Consider the following 17,001-nt stretch of genomic DNA (forward strand, 5'->3'; position numbering starts at 1 on the left):
AAAAACTTTACTTCATCGGCCAACGGAACAGATTTTGTACCAAGCTTAATATAGATACTGGATGACATTGGGCCATTTCTATATTGTACCACAAGAGTTTTGTTCATATTTAATTCTAAAAACTGAGCCTCACAATATTTATACATTTTAGAAATTGCGTCCGAAGCTTCCGCAGAAGTAGTGTGTAGGTCTTTACCTATTGTTATACAAGATGTATCATCAGCAAATTGACAAGGTGAGTATTTATTTAAAAATTCTTTAAGATTGTTTACCTAAAGAATGAATAGCAGCGGCCCCAATATGGATCCTTGAGGAACACCTTTTGAAATGGTTTTTGGCTCGGACAACACATTCAAGATAGCGCCATTACTGTTATAAGTGAAACGAACTCTTTGAGACCTGTCGGATAAATAAGATCGGAAAAGTTCTAATGCAATGCCTCTGACACCAATATTGATCAACTTGCTTAATAATATTTCATGATCAAGTGTGTCAAATGCTTTCGTAAGGTCAAAATAAATACCGATGACTGATTCCCATGATCTAAACAGTTTACAATATAATTTAATGTTTCAAAAATTGTAGAATTTGTAGAACGATTATCATCAATAAACACGAATCTTTCGCCTATTGCACCAAAAAATGGCACAATTATCGGCTCTATCACTCTGTCTCGATAGCGGACAGCAGTCATTGTTTTATTAATTAAGACCAATTGGTCTGTGCGGAAATTAAAACATATGCCTCCCCATACGCAAAGTGACCCGCCACCAAAAAGAGTGGTTGGAGCCATCACATTTGCATTGCACCGTTGTCCTCTTTCCCTCCACACTTTTTAGCATTTTGGCTAAGAGGACAACGATATAATGAAAATGTGATGGCTCCAACCACTCTTTTTGGTGGCGGGTCACTTTGCGTATGGGGAGGCATATGTTTTAATGGCCGCACAGACCAATTGGTCTTAATTAATTAATTATTCTCTTAATTCTAAGCATAAACTGCATCGAACATGTTTGGGCCGAAATGCTAGGTGTTTAAACCAGCCCCAGCAGCCTCCTGAAACGTTACAAGAACTGGCTAATGGATTGCAAGAAATTTGGGGGGCGATACCTCTAGATTTTACTAATAATTTAATAATGAGTCATAGACTACATAGACTGCCCAATTTAAAAATTGGCGCCTTTCACCCACTCCCCAACCAATGTTACGTCACTGTGCTGTCACAACCAGTCATAGCCGTAGATGTTTACCCTTTGTTGAAAAAAGCATTCCAAAATGGGTGACAACAGTGTTGTTTACTGGTACTCCAGCCTTGAGAAACACTTGTGTGGTTATTGCAAAAATCCGAAAGGAAATGTGTCTCACGGTATTCACATTAATTTTGCAAATAAATCACAGTTTTTGGTATTTAATTGCGTAATTTGCAGGAATGTGGGCAAAAATCCTCTCAGTTGAAGACTACCAAAATTTGATCGATCGGGGGTGGAGACGGTCGGGAAGTTACTGCTACAAGCCTCTAATGAACGAGATATGTTGCCCCATGTACACCATTAAGTGTGTTAATTATTAATTTGCAAAACAGATTTTTTGTAAAATTGTGAGGTTATGTCACTTGCCAAATTTCAGATGCGATGCTTTGAATTTCCAATTATCCAAATCCCAGAAGAAAGTGATTAAAAAGTTCAATAAATTCCTCAAGGACGGAGTTTTGAACAAAAATACGAACCCGCAAGAGTGTCAGGACAATATTTCTGAATTTGTGCATAGAGAGGTCCCCACTCATGTATTAGATAAAGAAGTTGTGATAAATAGTGACTTAAATTGTGAGAAAGATGAACAAGATTCTAGTCAAGTTGCAGCCCCCAGTGTGTCTCAGGTCCAAGAAGCTGTGCCCAGTACCAGTTCTATGCCTAAAAGTGGGCTGGGGGCGGACCCTACTAAACCCCCTTGCAAAAAAGCAAAAATACTTCGATTGGAAAGGAAGAAGGAAAAGTTGCAGAAAAAGGGAATTGTCTTTGAGAAGAAACCAGCCACAAATGAGCAAAAAACCCTCGAAGAATTTTTAAATGACACGGCCCCTGACAGCAAACACAAAATCAAGGTAGGCTAGCCCATTTTGACCAACCCCTAACAATGAAATTTACCATGCTTTCAAATAAATTTCGGATTTAAGTTGGCTGCATTGACTAAGAAATTTAAATGTCACACTTAAATTTGATATAAAACCTATATCACTAGAAAGCTCATCAAAAATGCGAAAATAAATATATACTGTTCCATTTAAAACTTTGTGCTAAAAGCGAGTTGGTTAGTTTGTAAACTACATTTTGCGTTACGAAAAATTTTGTATAATTTCTTTTTTGATGTTGAAAATCTACAGCGTATCCATGCTGCATTTTATTCACAATTCGAAAAAAAAATAAAAATATTATTTGTAATTAAACATTTTATTCTATCGAATAAAATCCATACATCTATTTTTATGTTTATAAACCATGTTCCCAAATCCAGATTAATTTTTTTTAAATTTTACAGATTTAAATATGTCTAACAATGCTGCACATGCTGCTATTTCACTTATATCCTTGATCTTTTTATTTTCTTTTAAAAACACCTTTTTTATGATAAATTTGAATTATCATTAGATTTTTTTCTTTCTCTTCGTACCATATCAATTGGTGCAGCTAAATGTTTTAGTTTTTCTTCTAATGTTCTATCGTAGTACGTTTTTTCTTTTTCCACACATGGTGTTATTCCAATTCCCTGAACCACTTTTGTTAAAAATTCTGCTGATCTTAGACCCAACGTCTTTCTTCAATAATGCAATAGTAATTTATTTTTACTGTAAGTTTAAACTGAGAATCTCTTTATATTTATTGATTTCTTATTGAAGCCACATTCCTGTTTGAAAAGAACATAAACCCGTTTATAAAATTTTTATAAAAAACTATTTTTGATCTTTTAAAATTAGTTCTAGTTTAATATCTACCACAATCACGTAATCATCAAGTAAAAAAATTATAGATGAGACTGTAAGAAGTCTCAGGATTAAAAAATATGTGCTATGTATTTAAAGATTTAATTATGTATTATGAAAAAATAAAATACTTGTGTTAAAAGGGGACAGTATCATAAAAAATGTACACAAAAAATGAATGGAAATTTAATTGTCAACCCTGGTTCAAGGAAAAAGACAGCAATTATTTTAGATTATAATGATATAGATAAAGCAAATAGACTAAAAATTAAGTAATACCTTAAATGAACACGTAAATACTGATCTTAAAACAAAAAGCTATTAACGGTACTAAACCCTTAAATTAAAATACAAACAGAATTAACAATTTAGTACATTTTTACAGAACGTTTAAACGAAACACGAGCAATTTATAAAAAAATATATACTTACATTAATAAAGAACATTGTTAAATAATTTTATCTTTTATTTTACTTTTATTATGACAGAATGCATGGCCTGGACTAAATAATTTACTACACACTTGTAGCAAAACAGAGCTATAGGAAATGTTATTCAATTTAAAATTTAAGTAAAAATCGTAAAAATTGTACAATAGCGAGCAAAAAATTTCGGACACTTTTGTCATTTCAATGTCAAAAAGGATAGGGAACAACACACGTTTATGTCAGTGAGATTTCAAAGGTGTCCGAAATTTTTTGCTCGCCACTGTACTTCTAAGAAACGCAGCAGTATTAGAAGACGGGTAACTCAGTTAAAACCTTCTGAGTTATGGTCACACGTAGGTGTAGGGATCTGTAAAAGTTATTTGCTGATGATTAAGTTTCAGGCCCGACCTTTTTCATACAGAGTTTCGTTATTTGTAATATTGTTAACGTATTTGTTATTTATAATGTATGCAATCCATAAAACACACTAAATGCAAACGTAGCGCTAGCGCCATCTTCCGGCAAATAGTGACAAGAGAACGCGTCGATGCCATTTGACTTCAGTTTAAAACAAATAGAGTGCCTGCACCATCCTATTACCATCACGCTCTAGACTATAAAACTCCGTTTTACCATGAATTAATTAATCAGTTGATAAAATGCCATTTTACGATGGAATAATAGTTTATTTTCACAAATTCTCCAAAACAAAAAATTACAACAATTGCGACATTTATTTGAAAACTTGGTATTCCCTAACTTGCTTAGAATAGTTATTCTTTTCTCAGCTTGTGTTGATAAATACGAGCCGCCGTAGCGCCGAGTGGGAAAATTTGAAAAAGCTCGAATTCGAGTTGTACAAAAAGTACCAAACATGCGTTCATAACGACCCCCCTGGCAAGTGCACAATGGAGGGTTTCCAAAGATTTTTGATAAATTCGCCTCTTCAGGTACCACAAAACATGCGTATTACAAAAGCAGAGTAAAAGAATAACTGTTAAGTGTGCCCCCAAAATAAACATAATTTGCAAATTAATCACAGATAACACTCGAGCAAATCCACGAAAAGCACAAATATTTTCACCTGACTGCCAGTTTGTTTGCAAAGTATCAAATGGCGGTGCATAATGAGCCTCCCGGCGATTGCGACGAGGATCAGTATCTGAATTTTTTAATTGATACACCTTTACAGGTATGTTTTACTCTGTTTTTGGGGCTGGAAGGTGGACGTTGGGCTGATTTTTGGGTTTCAGAATGTCAGGTTTTCGAGGGACTCAGAGCTGGGCTTTGGGTCGTTTCATCAACTTTATTGGTTGGATGATAAATTGATAGCAGTGGGGGTTATTGATATTTTACCGAAATGTATCAGTGCTGTGTATTTTTTTTACGACCCGGATTACAGGGACTTGACTTTGGGGACGTATGGATCATTACGGTAAATAATTAACAGTTAATTTAGCTTTGTAAAAAAATTATTTCAGTGAGGTTGAGTTTGCGAGAACTCTGCATCGCATAATCCCGTCGATTGACTCGTATTATATGGGTTTTTATATTCACTCCTGTCCCAAAATGAGATATAAAGGGAAACTGAGTCCTTCCTATCTACTTTGTCCCGAAACTTATCGCTGGATATCTATCGAGAAAAGTGTAGCAAAACTCGAAGCTAGTAAATATTCAAGGTTAGATAATAACGAGGCTGTGGATGAAAATTCGTGTACGTCAAGGGATGTCGATGAAATTAAGATTTTGTGCAACAGAAAGCTCGTCCAATTTAAACAATACAAGAGGAAGTTTGGAGGTCACGATATGTTTGACACAATCGGGCGTCTAATTGGGAAGAAATGTGCAAAGTCGATCATTTTTATCGCTGATAATTGAGCGAAAAGTGTTTATTTTTTAATAAATGTGCTTAAGAACAATGTGTTGTGTAATTTCATGAAATTATCATTATCATGATACCCAATCGAATTTTAATTTAAACAAAATTGAGCAATTGGTTAAATTGCTCTGAGATCGCCTACATGTCTTTTGTTGATTTTATCTAAAAAAAAATAAAACAATTAAATGTTCTTTCTAACCGATCGATTTTTGTTTTTTATTATTTAAATATGAAATTATAGCCAGTTTTTTCGTCGAAGTTGTAATTTTTAAGAAAAACGCGTTAAATGTTGAGAAATAGGATTTTGTTTTTTTTTGCAAATGACTAATTATTACGACGAAATTTTGAATAAGATTCAACTGAAGAAGATAAAAACGTAATCAGCGTCCAAAAATTAACAAATGGATTTTAAGCGAAAATATTTTTTCGAAAAATCTTGCACTTTGACTAGAGACCTGTTTCATAAAAATGACAACATGATCACTAAATGTGACAAGTTTCTATTTACATTATACAGGGTGAGTCAATAGTGGGTTATTTCTGACATGTCCTAAGATGCAACTAAAAATACTAATTGCACTTAACATTTGGATACTTGGTTTAATTTTTAAAACATTAATTGAATCAATATTGGGTTTTTATCTTTTTAATAATAATAGACCTTAAAGAAAGTTTAGCCAAACTGTCAAGGCAAACTTGATAATACTCAGAACATTGTAATCTTAATTTTTTTAATGGTTATCGATCCGGTCAGCTGCATATTCAAAGAAATTTATTAATAACCTACTATTGACTCACCCTGTATTACTATACAAAAGTATATTATACAAAAAGTCAACTTTTTAATTTTCAGTATCAAAGCCATTGGTAACTTATTTTACCTTAACAGAAATTGAAAATATCGTTCGTTCTATACCACTAGGGGCACTAGGTTCTTGTTAAAATCTTCTGCGATGAAAAGAACGCAAAGAAAATGAAACTGTTTAATTTCTTTACCGAGATTTTATGCTTTTTAGTGTTATTCTAAAACGATGTTTTGAAAAAAAATTCGTAACAAAACTGTTACTATATTCAAAATTACATTTATTAAAATTTGTAATTTTTACTTAATCATTTTTTGGGGCTAGTGATATCTTTGTATGCATATTTTGTACAAAATAACATGTATTAGTGACATTTTATGCAGCTAGTTTGTAATAATTAATTACTTAATTATAAAGTGGAGTGTTTAGTCGTAGATTAATTATAATTAATTATAACGTGTTTAATAGGAAACGCCGAATCCTGTGTGATTAGTTATTTACCGATTACTTGTTAGTCATATATTACACTGATCTACAAAAATAACTTTTTTCTCATTATTACGGGTGATTATTATTGGCAATAACAAAAATTATGTATTACATAAACTTTTTTCTAATAGATTTTTTATAATAAATCGTTGATCTTACTAAAACTATAACCTTCAATGTAATGATTGCGACAATAATTTACTGCAAATGTTTAATTCAAACACTAAAAATCAAAACAAAAATCTCACTACCTACTTGCATATTAATAATACCATTTTTCTTTGTAATCTTCTTCCGAGTCTTCTTCTTTTCATATTTTCTATTGAAATTTCAACCAAAAAAAAAAATGCTATCATGCTTCTGACGATCTTACTTATTCTCAGTTACTTCCTGTTGTATCCTCTCTAATCTACGTGTAATTTTTAAATTATACCTTGAAACTTTTCTTCATGTTCACCGATACTCGCTAAAATTTTCAGTAAAGAAATCTAAGTGAAAGTAAAAAAGTAAGTTCTCAGTTCTTTTATCTTATATCTATCCATGAGCTGAAATCGTTTTTATAGTACATAGTTTTATAGCATATTTTATAGTTTTATAGTATAGTACTAGGTACAGATGCGATTCAAATAGATTAAAGTAGAGTAAATTAGTGACGAAACGCAAGAAATATTGAGTTTTGGGGAAAAACATAAAAAGTCTTTTTTATTTAAATCTTTTATTTGAGGATTTCGCTGCAGACTACTATTATTAGTTTTTGACATATATTAGCTAGTTTCAAAACTATGTAAACGCCAACGTCGCATTTTCTCTTAAAATTAGTTGTTATAAATTATTTATGCACTTCGAAAGATTAATAGCTAATGTAATTTTAACTTTTAATGAGAGATCTATTCTACATTTTTAACAACCTTATTTAAAACAAAAATTTGCTAAAATGCGACGTTGCCGTTAACATAGTTTTGAAACAGCTAATAGTAAAAATGTACCTATTTCTAGCAAACTCACCCCGTATTACACTTGTTCTTTAATTTATTATTTAAAGGTAGCATCTAATGATAAGTACAATTATTAGTATTTTAGAAAATTTCAAAATTAAGTGTACACCACAATTGTTTCAACTTTAAAGCCCTAGGGACTCAAAAAATTGATCGAGATGGAAAAATCGATTTGTTTTAAAATTTAATCAGAGAGGAATCAGGTCTAGTCTTTTTTTATTTTGGGTCGAAGTTTTAGTTTCCAAAAAAACGTATTTTAAATGTAAAGTTTGAGATGTGGATACAGAAAACCATTACATATTTAACAATTGCCTGCGAAATAAACTATACTGTATTTTTTTTCACTGCATAGAAATGAGATGCGCCATAGATGGGTGTTTAGCCAACAATTTAAATATTTAAACCGATCATTGATGCAGAAATGACAAAATGGGTGACCTATACTTATACTGCATTGTCAAGGTTATTGGAATAACTTAGTTACCCTATCAAAATCTTTAAACATAATTAATTAACAAAACGAGTCATGGTGTTACATAACAAAAATAAATTTTAAAATTTCAAATTTCCGCACTTTTTGCACTCTAATAATTCAAGTTGAAGGTGAGTTACGTAAGAAAACATCGCATGTGGGAAAATTTGGGTAACAATTACGTGATTTAATCCATTTATAAAGTCGTGAAAAAATATCTTTATTATTAGATAAAATACTGTCACAACTCACTTAAATAAATAAAATTAAACTTTGGTATTTTCATCAGCCTCGCCAACTTTGACTGTAATCTCACTTGCGTTGTCGAAAGCCGGATTTTGGATCCCCATTTTTTGGTTTTCTTTGGGCGTGTTCCAAGTCTGAATTTCCGCACTTCCAAAAACGCAAAACACTAGACCACAAACTATGTAAACCAAGGCACCGATGCAGAAAATAATGTGCCACTCGCTCATTCCGTTCTAGAATAAACAAAAAATCAATTGTGTTTTTCTGAAAATTGGATCATACATTTTTAGCGGTAAGTTGGCCCACAATTATCGGTGAGATAAATCCGGTGGTGCTCCCAACGCAGTTTGCGATTCCATACAGGGTTCCGGCGTAATTCGGCGCCAGATCTTGCGAATTTTGCAAATTTGTTAACGTCGAAGCCCCGTTGGAACCCAGCGATAGGGTGAGGAGCACTATTGACCAGGTGATGTCACAGCCGGTCAGGTTTAGCACCAGGAGGAGCCCCCCGGGGATGATGTGTGCTATTTTTTAACACTGTTTTACCCCAAAGTCTTTATAATGGGAGGTTGGCTGGTAACGCTTAGCCAATAGCAGCATAATGGCCGCGAACTACGTCATCCAGTATGCTGGTTAAAAGCTTTCAAGACACAAGAACTAAATTGTTCATTAACGCTTATTTATTTTTTGTGATTACAAATTAATGAATAAATAAATACAGACATATTTTATTGGTCGAAAACGAAAAAAATAGATAAATCAAAATTTCACAAATACCTACAGTCACGATCAAAAAGAATGACACCCCCAAAACCGCATCCACTAATCTTTTCGATGTGATACAGTTAATGGAAACGTTTGGCTATTTTATAAACTAAAAGATTTTAGTCGAACTTTAATTATCAAGCCTGTTTGTACGGATCATTCTTTTTGATCGCGACTGTACCTACATTTGTTCCTTTGTAAAATTTTTGCATTTTCTTGTTCTGTTTTCTGTCGGCACCACTTTCCGAAACTTTATAAACTTGATGACAGCATTTTTTTAGTATATTAGTGGATATTGAGGTCTTTAAAACATGCGCGATTTTTCGAGCACGACGGCGTAATTAGAGTAATTAGAGTTTTTACCTTGTATGAATACGCCAATTTATAGTAATTAATCAAGTTGAAGAATCAAATTTCGAACTTTTAGATACATTTAAAATTTAGAATACATTTTTCCTCTAAGTTTGCACTAATTCATCAAATCAATCACGAAGAAAAAAACCGCCTACTCTAAGTATATAAATTCAAATGATCGTACGGTATTTAATTTACTTCTCTGTACACATAATTATTTTTGGTAGAATTTTTCTAAAATTCCTTACAAAAAGTGTTAATTGATTTTGTTTTATTTTAAAACAAATGCCTAAATGTTTGGGTTTTGGAGGCTAGCGACAATTTTTTACGTATCTTTTGAACAAAACAACATTTAAACAATGTTTTAAAAGGAGGAAGAAATATTTTTGTAGCAACTTGATTACTTAACTAATTATTGAATTTATAATTATTCGAAGGAAATGTAGATTATTTTTGAAAAAATTCACATGCATCAAGAGAATAGAGTATTTAACAGCAACCGCTGCGCTGTTTTCTGTGCCCGCTGCGCTGTTTTCTGTGCAACTTATTATTAATTTTTAGCTGGTTCATTATTATCGAGTAAGCAGTAAAACAATAATATTTAATTATGTTTTATTGTAATTTAGTAAATTATGTAAAGTAACTCAGTCAGTCGGCCATCGAATTTTGAATTTTTTTACTTGAATTTTATCCTTTTTTTTCTTCAAAAGTTTAGTCGATTAAAAATGAAAATAACGAACTATAATTCCGTTTTTTGCGATTTCTTAAAAAATTCTAAGATAGATCTTGACAAGAGACTCTATAAAAATCAATGTTCTTTTGATTGCCACTGAAAATACAGAAAAATTATTCCATTTGAAAAATCTGCTACAACTATTTTTTGAACATTATTTTCAAAAAATCATAGTACCCTTGCAATTTTACAATTGACAATCCTAAAGATTTCAGAAGACCCCTTGAATCTTTGGTTATCAAATGAAAAAAGAATTGTTCACTTATTCCAAATGGTTCAAGAGCTGTGATAGTATTTTGAATGAACTCATGCAAATGAAAATTTGTACAAAAGATTGCCATTCGTCAAAAAGTGTGACAGATAAGAACTAACAACCCTCTAACAACTAACGTGCATTTTATTCAGTTGAAAAATAGGTAGTAACTATTTAAAAAATTTTACATCCTACAAAATTTAAGTTGTTTTTTGCGTAAATAGATTTGAAAAATAAAATATTTATATCTTTTTCTCATTTTCGTTTTGTAACTGGACCCAGACTCAATAATATTAATAATCAACCAATTAGCTATTATGGATTACTACTAAAATTATCAGTACGTCTTAGCCGCTTGTTTATAAATTATTTATATTTTTGTACAAAAATTAATACACAACTGAAATCTGAGAATAGTAACTCCGTTAAAGTCATCACCGTCCCAGCATACTGGGTGACGTCACACTGGTAGCGCTCTGTAATACCGATACTGTTACCAAGTAACCTCCCATTAAAGATTTTGGTTTTCCTACGGAAAACTATAAGTTAGGCGACGAAACGAGATACAAAATCGCAGGATTTTGTGAAAAAAAATAGTACGGTAGCGTAAAAATGAGAGTGCTTCGAGCGTTATACCGTCTCGGCGTGTTCCTTACTTTTTTTATCTTCAACCGTATTCCCAGCGTTTTGTAAATATGCGACGATGCGCAAAGAATTATCGCTTAGAATTATCAATTTGTGTTCCAACTTATATTTTTGCAAATACTTTTGAAGATACAAAAAAAGTATAAGGAACGAAGTTGTAGAGAATTAAATTTTCTACAAAAAACTCCGCGACACTATATTTCTATCTTCAACGGGTTTTTGTAGAAAATTTTATTCTCTACAACTTTCTTCCTAGCATTTTTCTTGCATCTGTAACTGTATTCGCAGCGTTTTGAAAAATATGGGGCAGAGTGCAAATTGGTAAAAGTTTGAATTTTTTTAATATAGTTTCCGACAAAGTTTTTACTCTTTTTATCTCTTACTATTGGGAAGTTAATGCCCTATCTGCTTGTATTTTTTTGTTTGCTATGTGTTAACCGTTAAACAAATACAACCATTTTTTCAAATTCATAACTCTGAATATTTAGACGGTAATGAAACAGCGCTCTCTAGCGACATTAACGGAACTATCGAGGCCGGGGACGTTTTATTTGTATATCGTTTCATGTCCTAACCTTTAGATCTCCGTAGTTTTACCTAAATTTTTAACTTACAAAATAGGATAAATCCTTTCCGGACTATTATAGTCGATAGGAGTTTCCTCTGTCTGATAAAATCGCCAATAAGTCCAAAAATAAAACCAAAAATGAGTCGTGCCAAATAGGGCAGTGCTGCCAAAATCCCGGTATGCCCCAAATTGAACCCCAGGACGGTTGAGAGAAATTTCGGGCCGGCAGTCATCAAAAAATACAGCCCCCATAAATTACCAAAGTGTAGCACAATCAAAGACCAGACTGGTATTGACAGGAAAATGTTACGATAAGGGGGCAAACTCTTAGTTCGCTTAACAGAATCGCCTAAACTTTTCACTATATAAATTTTCTCCTCTTCACTTATCCTTGGATGCCCCTCCGGCCGATCGGCCACCAAAACAATCCACAAAATGCACCACAGTAGCACCAACCCTCCGTTAATAAAAAACGACCACGACCACCCCAAAGCCTCGATAATGGCCCCCAGAAGGGGCCACGTGGCCACTGTACCGAAAGTCCCACCCAGCAGGGCCCCAATAAACTTGCCTTTTTCCTCCGGAGGGGCCCACCGAGACACCAGGCAATGCAAGCACGGGTAAACAACCCCCTGGAAGGAATCTCTCCAATTTTTTTGTCGTAATTTTTTGTGGACTAACCCCACACAATCCGGTCAAAAAGCGGGACAAAATCAACGAAATGTAGCTCCAGGAGGCCATCAAAGGGCCCAAAAGAGTCAAAAAACCGCTGGCTAAAGTTGCGATCATGACAGTTCGAGTCGGGCCGAATTTTTCGGCCAGGACTCCGCCAGGGATGCATGTGATGGTGTAGCCCCAGAAGTAGGAGCCTAGGATGAGGCTTTGCACGTTTGAGTCCCAATCGTAGCGAGTGCCGTACTAAAAGTTTGATTTATTGAACACCGGTATAGTACAGTCACGATAAAAAAATGACACTCTTTAAGCTGATGGTACAAATCTTACATACTACGGAACAAATTCGTCAAATTACTCAAATCGATAAAAAAGTTTATGAAGTAAAAAATTCTTCAACTTATTTTTAAAACTTTTCTGTCCAACTGTCCATACTCAGATGTGTAATTTGGCAAAGCATTGTAGGCTTTTATAGCTCTACAGGATGTTCCGTCTAAACCCCACATTAGAAGTATTGGTAGTTCTAATAATGATAATCATTTGAAAATTTGTATACAGTCATAATTTAGCGATTTTAATTTTTTTGGATTTGCATCTTCAAGTTCAAAAATCGATAAATCTGTCATTTTTTAAAATTTGGAAATATTTTTTAGCTCACTTGAAAGAAAAAGCCTAGATCTTTCCTTTGGTATTTTCAAATTTCTAAAAAAGAATAACAAACCCCAATTGTTTAAAGTTAAGTTTTCAGAACATTAAGCACTCTTAACTCAATTTTTTCAAATGAAATGCCACAAGTTTTATTTCAATAAATAGTAGAGGATTTAATTCTGCATCGATCTGTATACTTATGTTTAATATATCTGTATACTACGAGTATGTAAAAATAGCTATGGTTAGTAAGAAATTTTCTACCATGTCAAAAAAAAAACAACATAACTTGAAAATTATCACAAATAGGTATAGGGAATGCTAATACAGATCGATGCAGAAAAAAATTCTCCTTCATCTAGTAAAATAAAAATTGAGACATCCCATTTGAAAAAATTAAGTTATGTGTACTTGAAGTTGTCCAAACTTAACTTTAAAATTTTTGGGTTTGTTAACTTCTTTTCCAATTCTGAACACACTGGAGAACTGATATAGGCTTTTTCTTTTAATTCTCCAAATATACTTTCGAAATCTGTTAAACTGAGAAAGTTACCGATTTTTTAAGTGACAGGTGCAAATCCAAAAATTAAAAAAAAAAAATTATTATCTCGAAAACTGTTGAACTTAGGTATAGGAAAAGCTGATAAAAACTTCATTAAAATAACTCAACTAATCCAAAAGCGCTGTGAAAAACAGCTTTTCATTTAAAAGAAAAAAGTTGATAGCAACTTCCGGTATAACCGGAAGTGCCGCCATCTTAAAAATATTTTCATTGAGCAGAATACAACGGATTATGGCTGACTACCAACTTTCAAATAAATACTTTAAGTACTTTCAGTATTTCTAATGTGGGGTTTAGACGGCACAGGCTGTATACACGTATTAGCTGTTTCAAAACTATACAAATGCCAACGTCCGATTTTACTGAATTATTTTTTACATAGAGATAAAAACGTTAATGATCTTTCATTGAAACTATATATTACATTACCTATTATTTTTTAAGAGCATGATTAATTTATAACAACTAACTTTTAGAGAAAATGCGGCATTTCTATAGTTTTGAAACAGCTAATACTTGCCCCCTTTTCAATTTGTGACGATGAACAGGAGGGTATTTGGAGTTTATACGCAAATCGGGCGACAAAATCGCTATTATTAAAACTATCGCAGTTTCTTTCAAAAAGCTCTTTATTTTTATGAACAAACAAGCAAAGATGGTTTTGAAACCTAACGTACTGTAGTTTACAACAAAAACTGTTCTATAATTGTTCTTGAACCTTACGTGAAAATTGCTTAAAAAATCGTTGAGTGGAGTCAAAAATTGTGTTATTTGTGATTTTCTCGACTACTGAAACACTTCAAAACACCGTTTTTGGTCGAAATTGTATATTATTTCTTCTTATTTTCAAGCGTTTTAGCATGTGTTTAACTATTTCGCCAAATTTAGTCAAAAATACGCCGAAAATAGCAGAATTATGTTAAAAATAGTGTTATTTTTTCTTTCTCCAATCACATAAACGAGATTTTGTTAAAAGGGAATGGATAAGTTACCAATTTTTGAGCTTAAAATTTCAATATTTTTCTCTTTTTCAAACGTTGTTTAATCAGAAACGCGACTATTTTGGGCAATTTCGTTCAAATAACCGCAGAAGTCAATATAGCTTTTTGTGCCAGCCTTCTAAATGTGAGAATTTTTTTATCGAGGCTAAGACATGATAAAAAACACGTTATGAACAGGAAAAATCTATTTTCCTGACGAGTTAAACACAAGATTTTTCAAAAGTCTGTGAGAAATTTTACATTACTTCAGTTAGGAAAATTTGCTTTTTTCCAGACGCAAATAAAAATGAAAAGTTAAAAAATTCCCCACCAAATTTTATAAAATGCTTTGCTACCTCAAGGGTTTTACCTCGGTTTATAGAAACGCAATTATTATTTTGCAAAATTTCTCTAAAATTAACCAAAAAAATAACTAAATTAATTGAATCGAAAAGTAAATTATTTTGATTTTTGGGATATCTTGGCCCATGCTCATTCAAAAACGCAGGTGTTTTCATAAACAACCAAAAATTTTAAAATTATTCAAAAATAAAGCAACTTTTACATTTTAGACCGTTTATCTATTAGATACATTTATTTGCACAATTTTGCTGAAAAAAAAACAATAAATTGTTGGATCGGAAATACATTTTGTAATTTTCCATTAACATATTTTCCATATTAACAGTTTTTCATACAAAACGCAATTATATAATTATTTATAAAGCAAAATTTCGTCAAAAATTATTTAAAAAATCAGAACTGGATAGAAAATGGTTTATTTTTGCCTTTTGTACATTAAAGTTTTTGTAAAAGTGTAAAAAATCACAGAACTGTATCGAAAATGGCATTGTATATTTTAAAAGTATTTTTATCCGAAGACGCATTTTTTGCAAAATGTCCATAAAAATAGACCAAAAAATCGCCTAGCTGGTTCGAAAATATTGTTACTTTTCTATTTAAGAGCGATAATTCTCAGACAATAATCGATTATTTTACAAAATTTTCTAAAAAATTATTAAAAATTTCGTTGTAACGGATTGAAAATTTTTGCCTTTTTCGATATTTTCTCTTGCCAAAACACTGTTACAGGTAGCTCAGGCTCACACATTGTGCTTTTTCAGTTATGCTTTTTTAGGAATTTGAATAGACGATTATGAAACAATTTTTCAATTATCTTAAAAACAAATGGAAAGAGGGAAACAAATCTTATAGTTGCACGCATCTGTTTTACTTCCTTTATTTATACATTGGAACAACTTTTGCATGTTTAAGTTGATCCGGAAAGCACCCAGAAGCAAAAATGCATTTGCAGATTCTGCTAAAGATGTTGAAATTTGCTTATTAGCGGCAAAAATTAAAAAAACTTCATCTTCGGATCGGTAATTTCCAAATAAAATGAGAGAATTTGTTCCGTAGTATCAGAGAGTGACAAAAATTAATTATTGAAAATTTCAAATGAATCGTGTAAGAAAAACTGGGGACAAGAAAGACAGTTTATTTGTTTATAAAGATAATACTTTGTTGCTGCAGTATCTTTGTTTTTGTGTTACAACTAATTTGTTGTATTCTAAATTTTTTTACTTGTGTTGCTGTCTTTAGCAAAGTATTATCCTTTTTTGTGTGTGCGAATTTCCACGATTTGGACTTACATCAGGTGCGGATGTTTGGGCTTGGTATGTTTCATTTCCGGAGTTTTCGCGGTTGATTCGGGCACATTCCGGTTCCGAAGTGTTTGAATTTGCACTGGTGGGCTCCACCATGGCTATGAGGTTTATCGAAATGTTGACTCGCATCGTGTAAGATACAAAACACGCCGTGAATAGCATTATGCCAATCACGAAGCGTGTTGAGAGTAAACCTACAGTTTAAAGTTTTTTCCATTTATTTCTCAAGTTAAAATACGCACCTTTTGGACAAGTGATGGTCATCTTGATCGCATAATTTAACGGGAAGAATTTCTTGTAAGTTTGCTTAACGAGGTGCGAATTGTTTTTCTAAATATTGCTTTGGCGAAATTCAGGACAATTTTGTCACGGCTGAAATTGCGAAAATCGATTTTTTGAACTGTGTCCTCGAAGTCATTAAAAATGTATAAGTATTACTTTGTAATCAGCATAATTACCTATACTTAACGACATCCTCGCCAAAACATTCATTCAAAGCGGCAAACTTTACATAAATCAAAATCACAAAACCGATTTATGATTGCGATAACAAATATTGCATTTTATTCGCGCAAAGTTTTTTGGCCAATTTTTTGTTTGAATAATCCGCTTACCTTGAATTGATACTGTTTAAATAAAGTCAACCGTCGTGGATCTTTCTGGATGATTTTCGCACACAAATTCAACTTTCACAGTCGCGAAAACTGAGTGAAGTACTTACCTACCGTTAGTAGCTATGCCACCTCTACTACCTTACCGATAAAAATAATAGGAAGCACATGCAAGTAATTTTGTTATTTTATTGTTGATTCCGAATAGTTTTTATCTTTGTTGTTGGCAAAAGAATTATAACTGGATTTACAT

General features: G+C 32.5%; 2 protein-coding genes across 5 annotated transcripts; one reads left to right on the top strand and one right to left on the bottom strand.

Moving 5' to 3' along the window:
• The first annotated feature begins 1,208 nt into the window (after window positions 1-1,208).
• Window positions 1,209-5,325, top strand: Ate1 (Arginyltransferase 1). 2 transcript variants are annotated; one of them, XM_962981.3, is made up of 6 exons: window positions 1,209-1,366; window positions 1,428-1,554; window positions 1,627-2,101; window positions 4,195-4,356; window positions 4,660-4,841; window positions 4,888-5,325. In XM_962981.3, the coding sequence occupies exons 1-6, from the start codon at window positions 1,276-1,278 to the stop codon at window positions 5,282-5,284; spliced, it is 1,434 nt and encodes a 477-aa protein (XP_968074.1). In that variant the 5' UTR covers window positions 1,209-1,275; the 3' UTR covers window positions 5,285-5,325. The 2 variants fall into 2 exon arrangements, with proteins under 2 accessions (XP_968074.1, XP_008196461.1); XM_008198239.3 differs by lacking the exon at window positions 4,195-4,356 and adding an exon at window positions 4,449-4,598.
• Window positions 5,326-8,248: 2,923 nt separating this feature from the next.
• LOC656366 (uncharacterized protein) lies at window positions 8,249-16,988 on the bottom strand. 3 transcript variants are annotated; one of them, XM_008198238.3, is made up of 7 exons: window positions 16,859-16,988; window positions 16,380-16,509; window positions 16,123-16,331; window positions 12,290-12,526; window positions 11,655-12,240; window positions 8,573-8,814; window positions 8,249-8,523 (listed from the first exon to the last, which is right to left on the bottom strand). In XM_008198238.3, exons 2-7 carry the CDS (start codon window positions 16,399-16,401, stop codon window positions 8,311-8,313), a joined length of 1,509 nt encoding a protein of 502 aa, XP_008196460.1. In that variant the 5' UTR covers window positions 16,402-16,509; window positions 16,859-16,988; the 3' UTR covers window positions 8,249-8,310. The 3 variants fall into 3 exon arrangements, with proteins under 3 accessions (XP_008196460.1, XP_008196458.1, XP_008196459.1); XM_008198236.3 differs by having other exon boundaries at window positions 16,752-16,901; XM_008198237.3 differs by lacking the exon at window positions 16,859-16,988 and adding an exon at window positions 16,596-16,738.
• Between the last annotated feature and the right edge of the window lie 13 nt (window positions 16,989-17,001).

This window comes from Tribolium castaneum, chromosome 6 (genome assembly GCF_031307605.1).
Source record: "Tribolium castaneum strain GA2 chromosome 6, icTriCast1.1, whole genome shotgun sequence".
NCBI classification, from domain to species: Eukaryota; Metazoa; Arthropoda; class Insecta; order Coleoptera; family Tenebrionidae; genus Tribolium; species Tribolium castaneum.

Bases quoted from the DNA above. Each gene is read 5' to 3' on its own strand.
- LOC656366 (XM_008198238.3), bottom strand. From the start codon at position 16,401: ATGACCATCACTTGTCCAAAAG. The intron at 12,527-16,122 runs GTAAGTCCAAAT...TCAAACTTTTAG, and splicing joins CCCAAACATCCGCACCTGAT to TACGGCACTCGCTACGATTG. The intron at 8,524-8,572 runs GTATGATCCAAT...TGTTTATTCTAG, and splicing joins GCCAACTTACCGCTAAAAAT to AACGGAATGAGCGAGTGGCA.
- Ate1 (XM_962981.3), top strand. From the start codon at position 1,276: ATGGGTGACAACAGTGTTGTTTACTGGTACTCCAGCCTTGAGAAACAC. The intron at 2,102-4,194 runs GTAGGCTAGCCC...TTCTTTTCTCAG, and splicing joins ACAGCAAACACAAAATCAAG to CTTGTGTTGATAAATACGAG. The intron at 4,842-4,887 runs GTAAATAATTAA...AAATTATTTCAG, and splicing joins GGGACGTATGGATCATTACG to TGAGGTTGAGTTTGCGAGAA.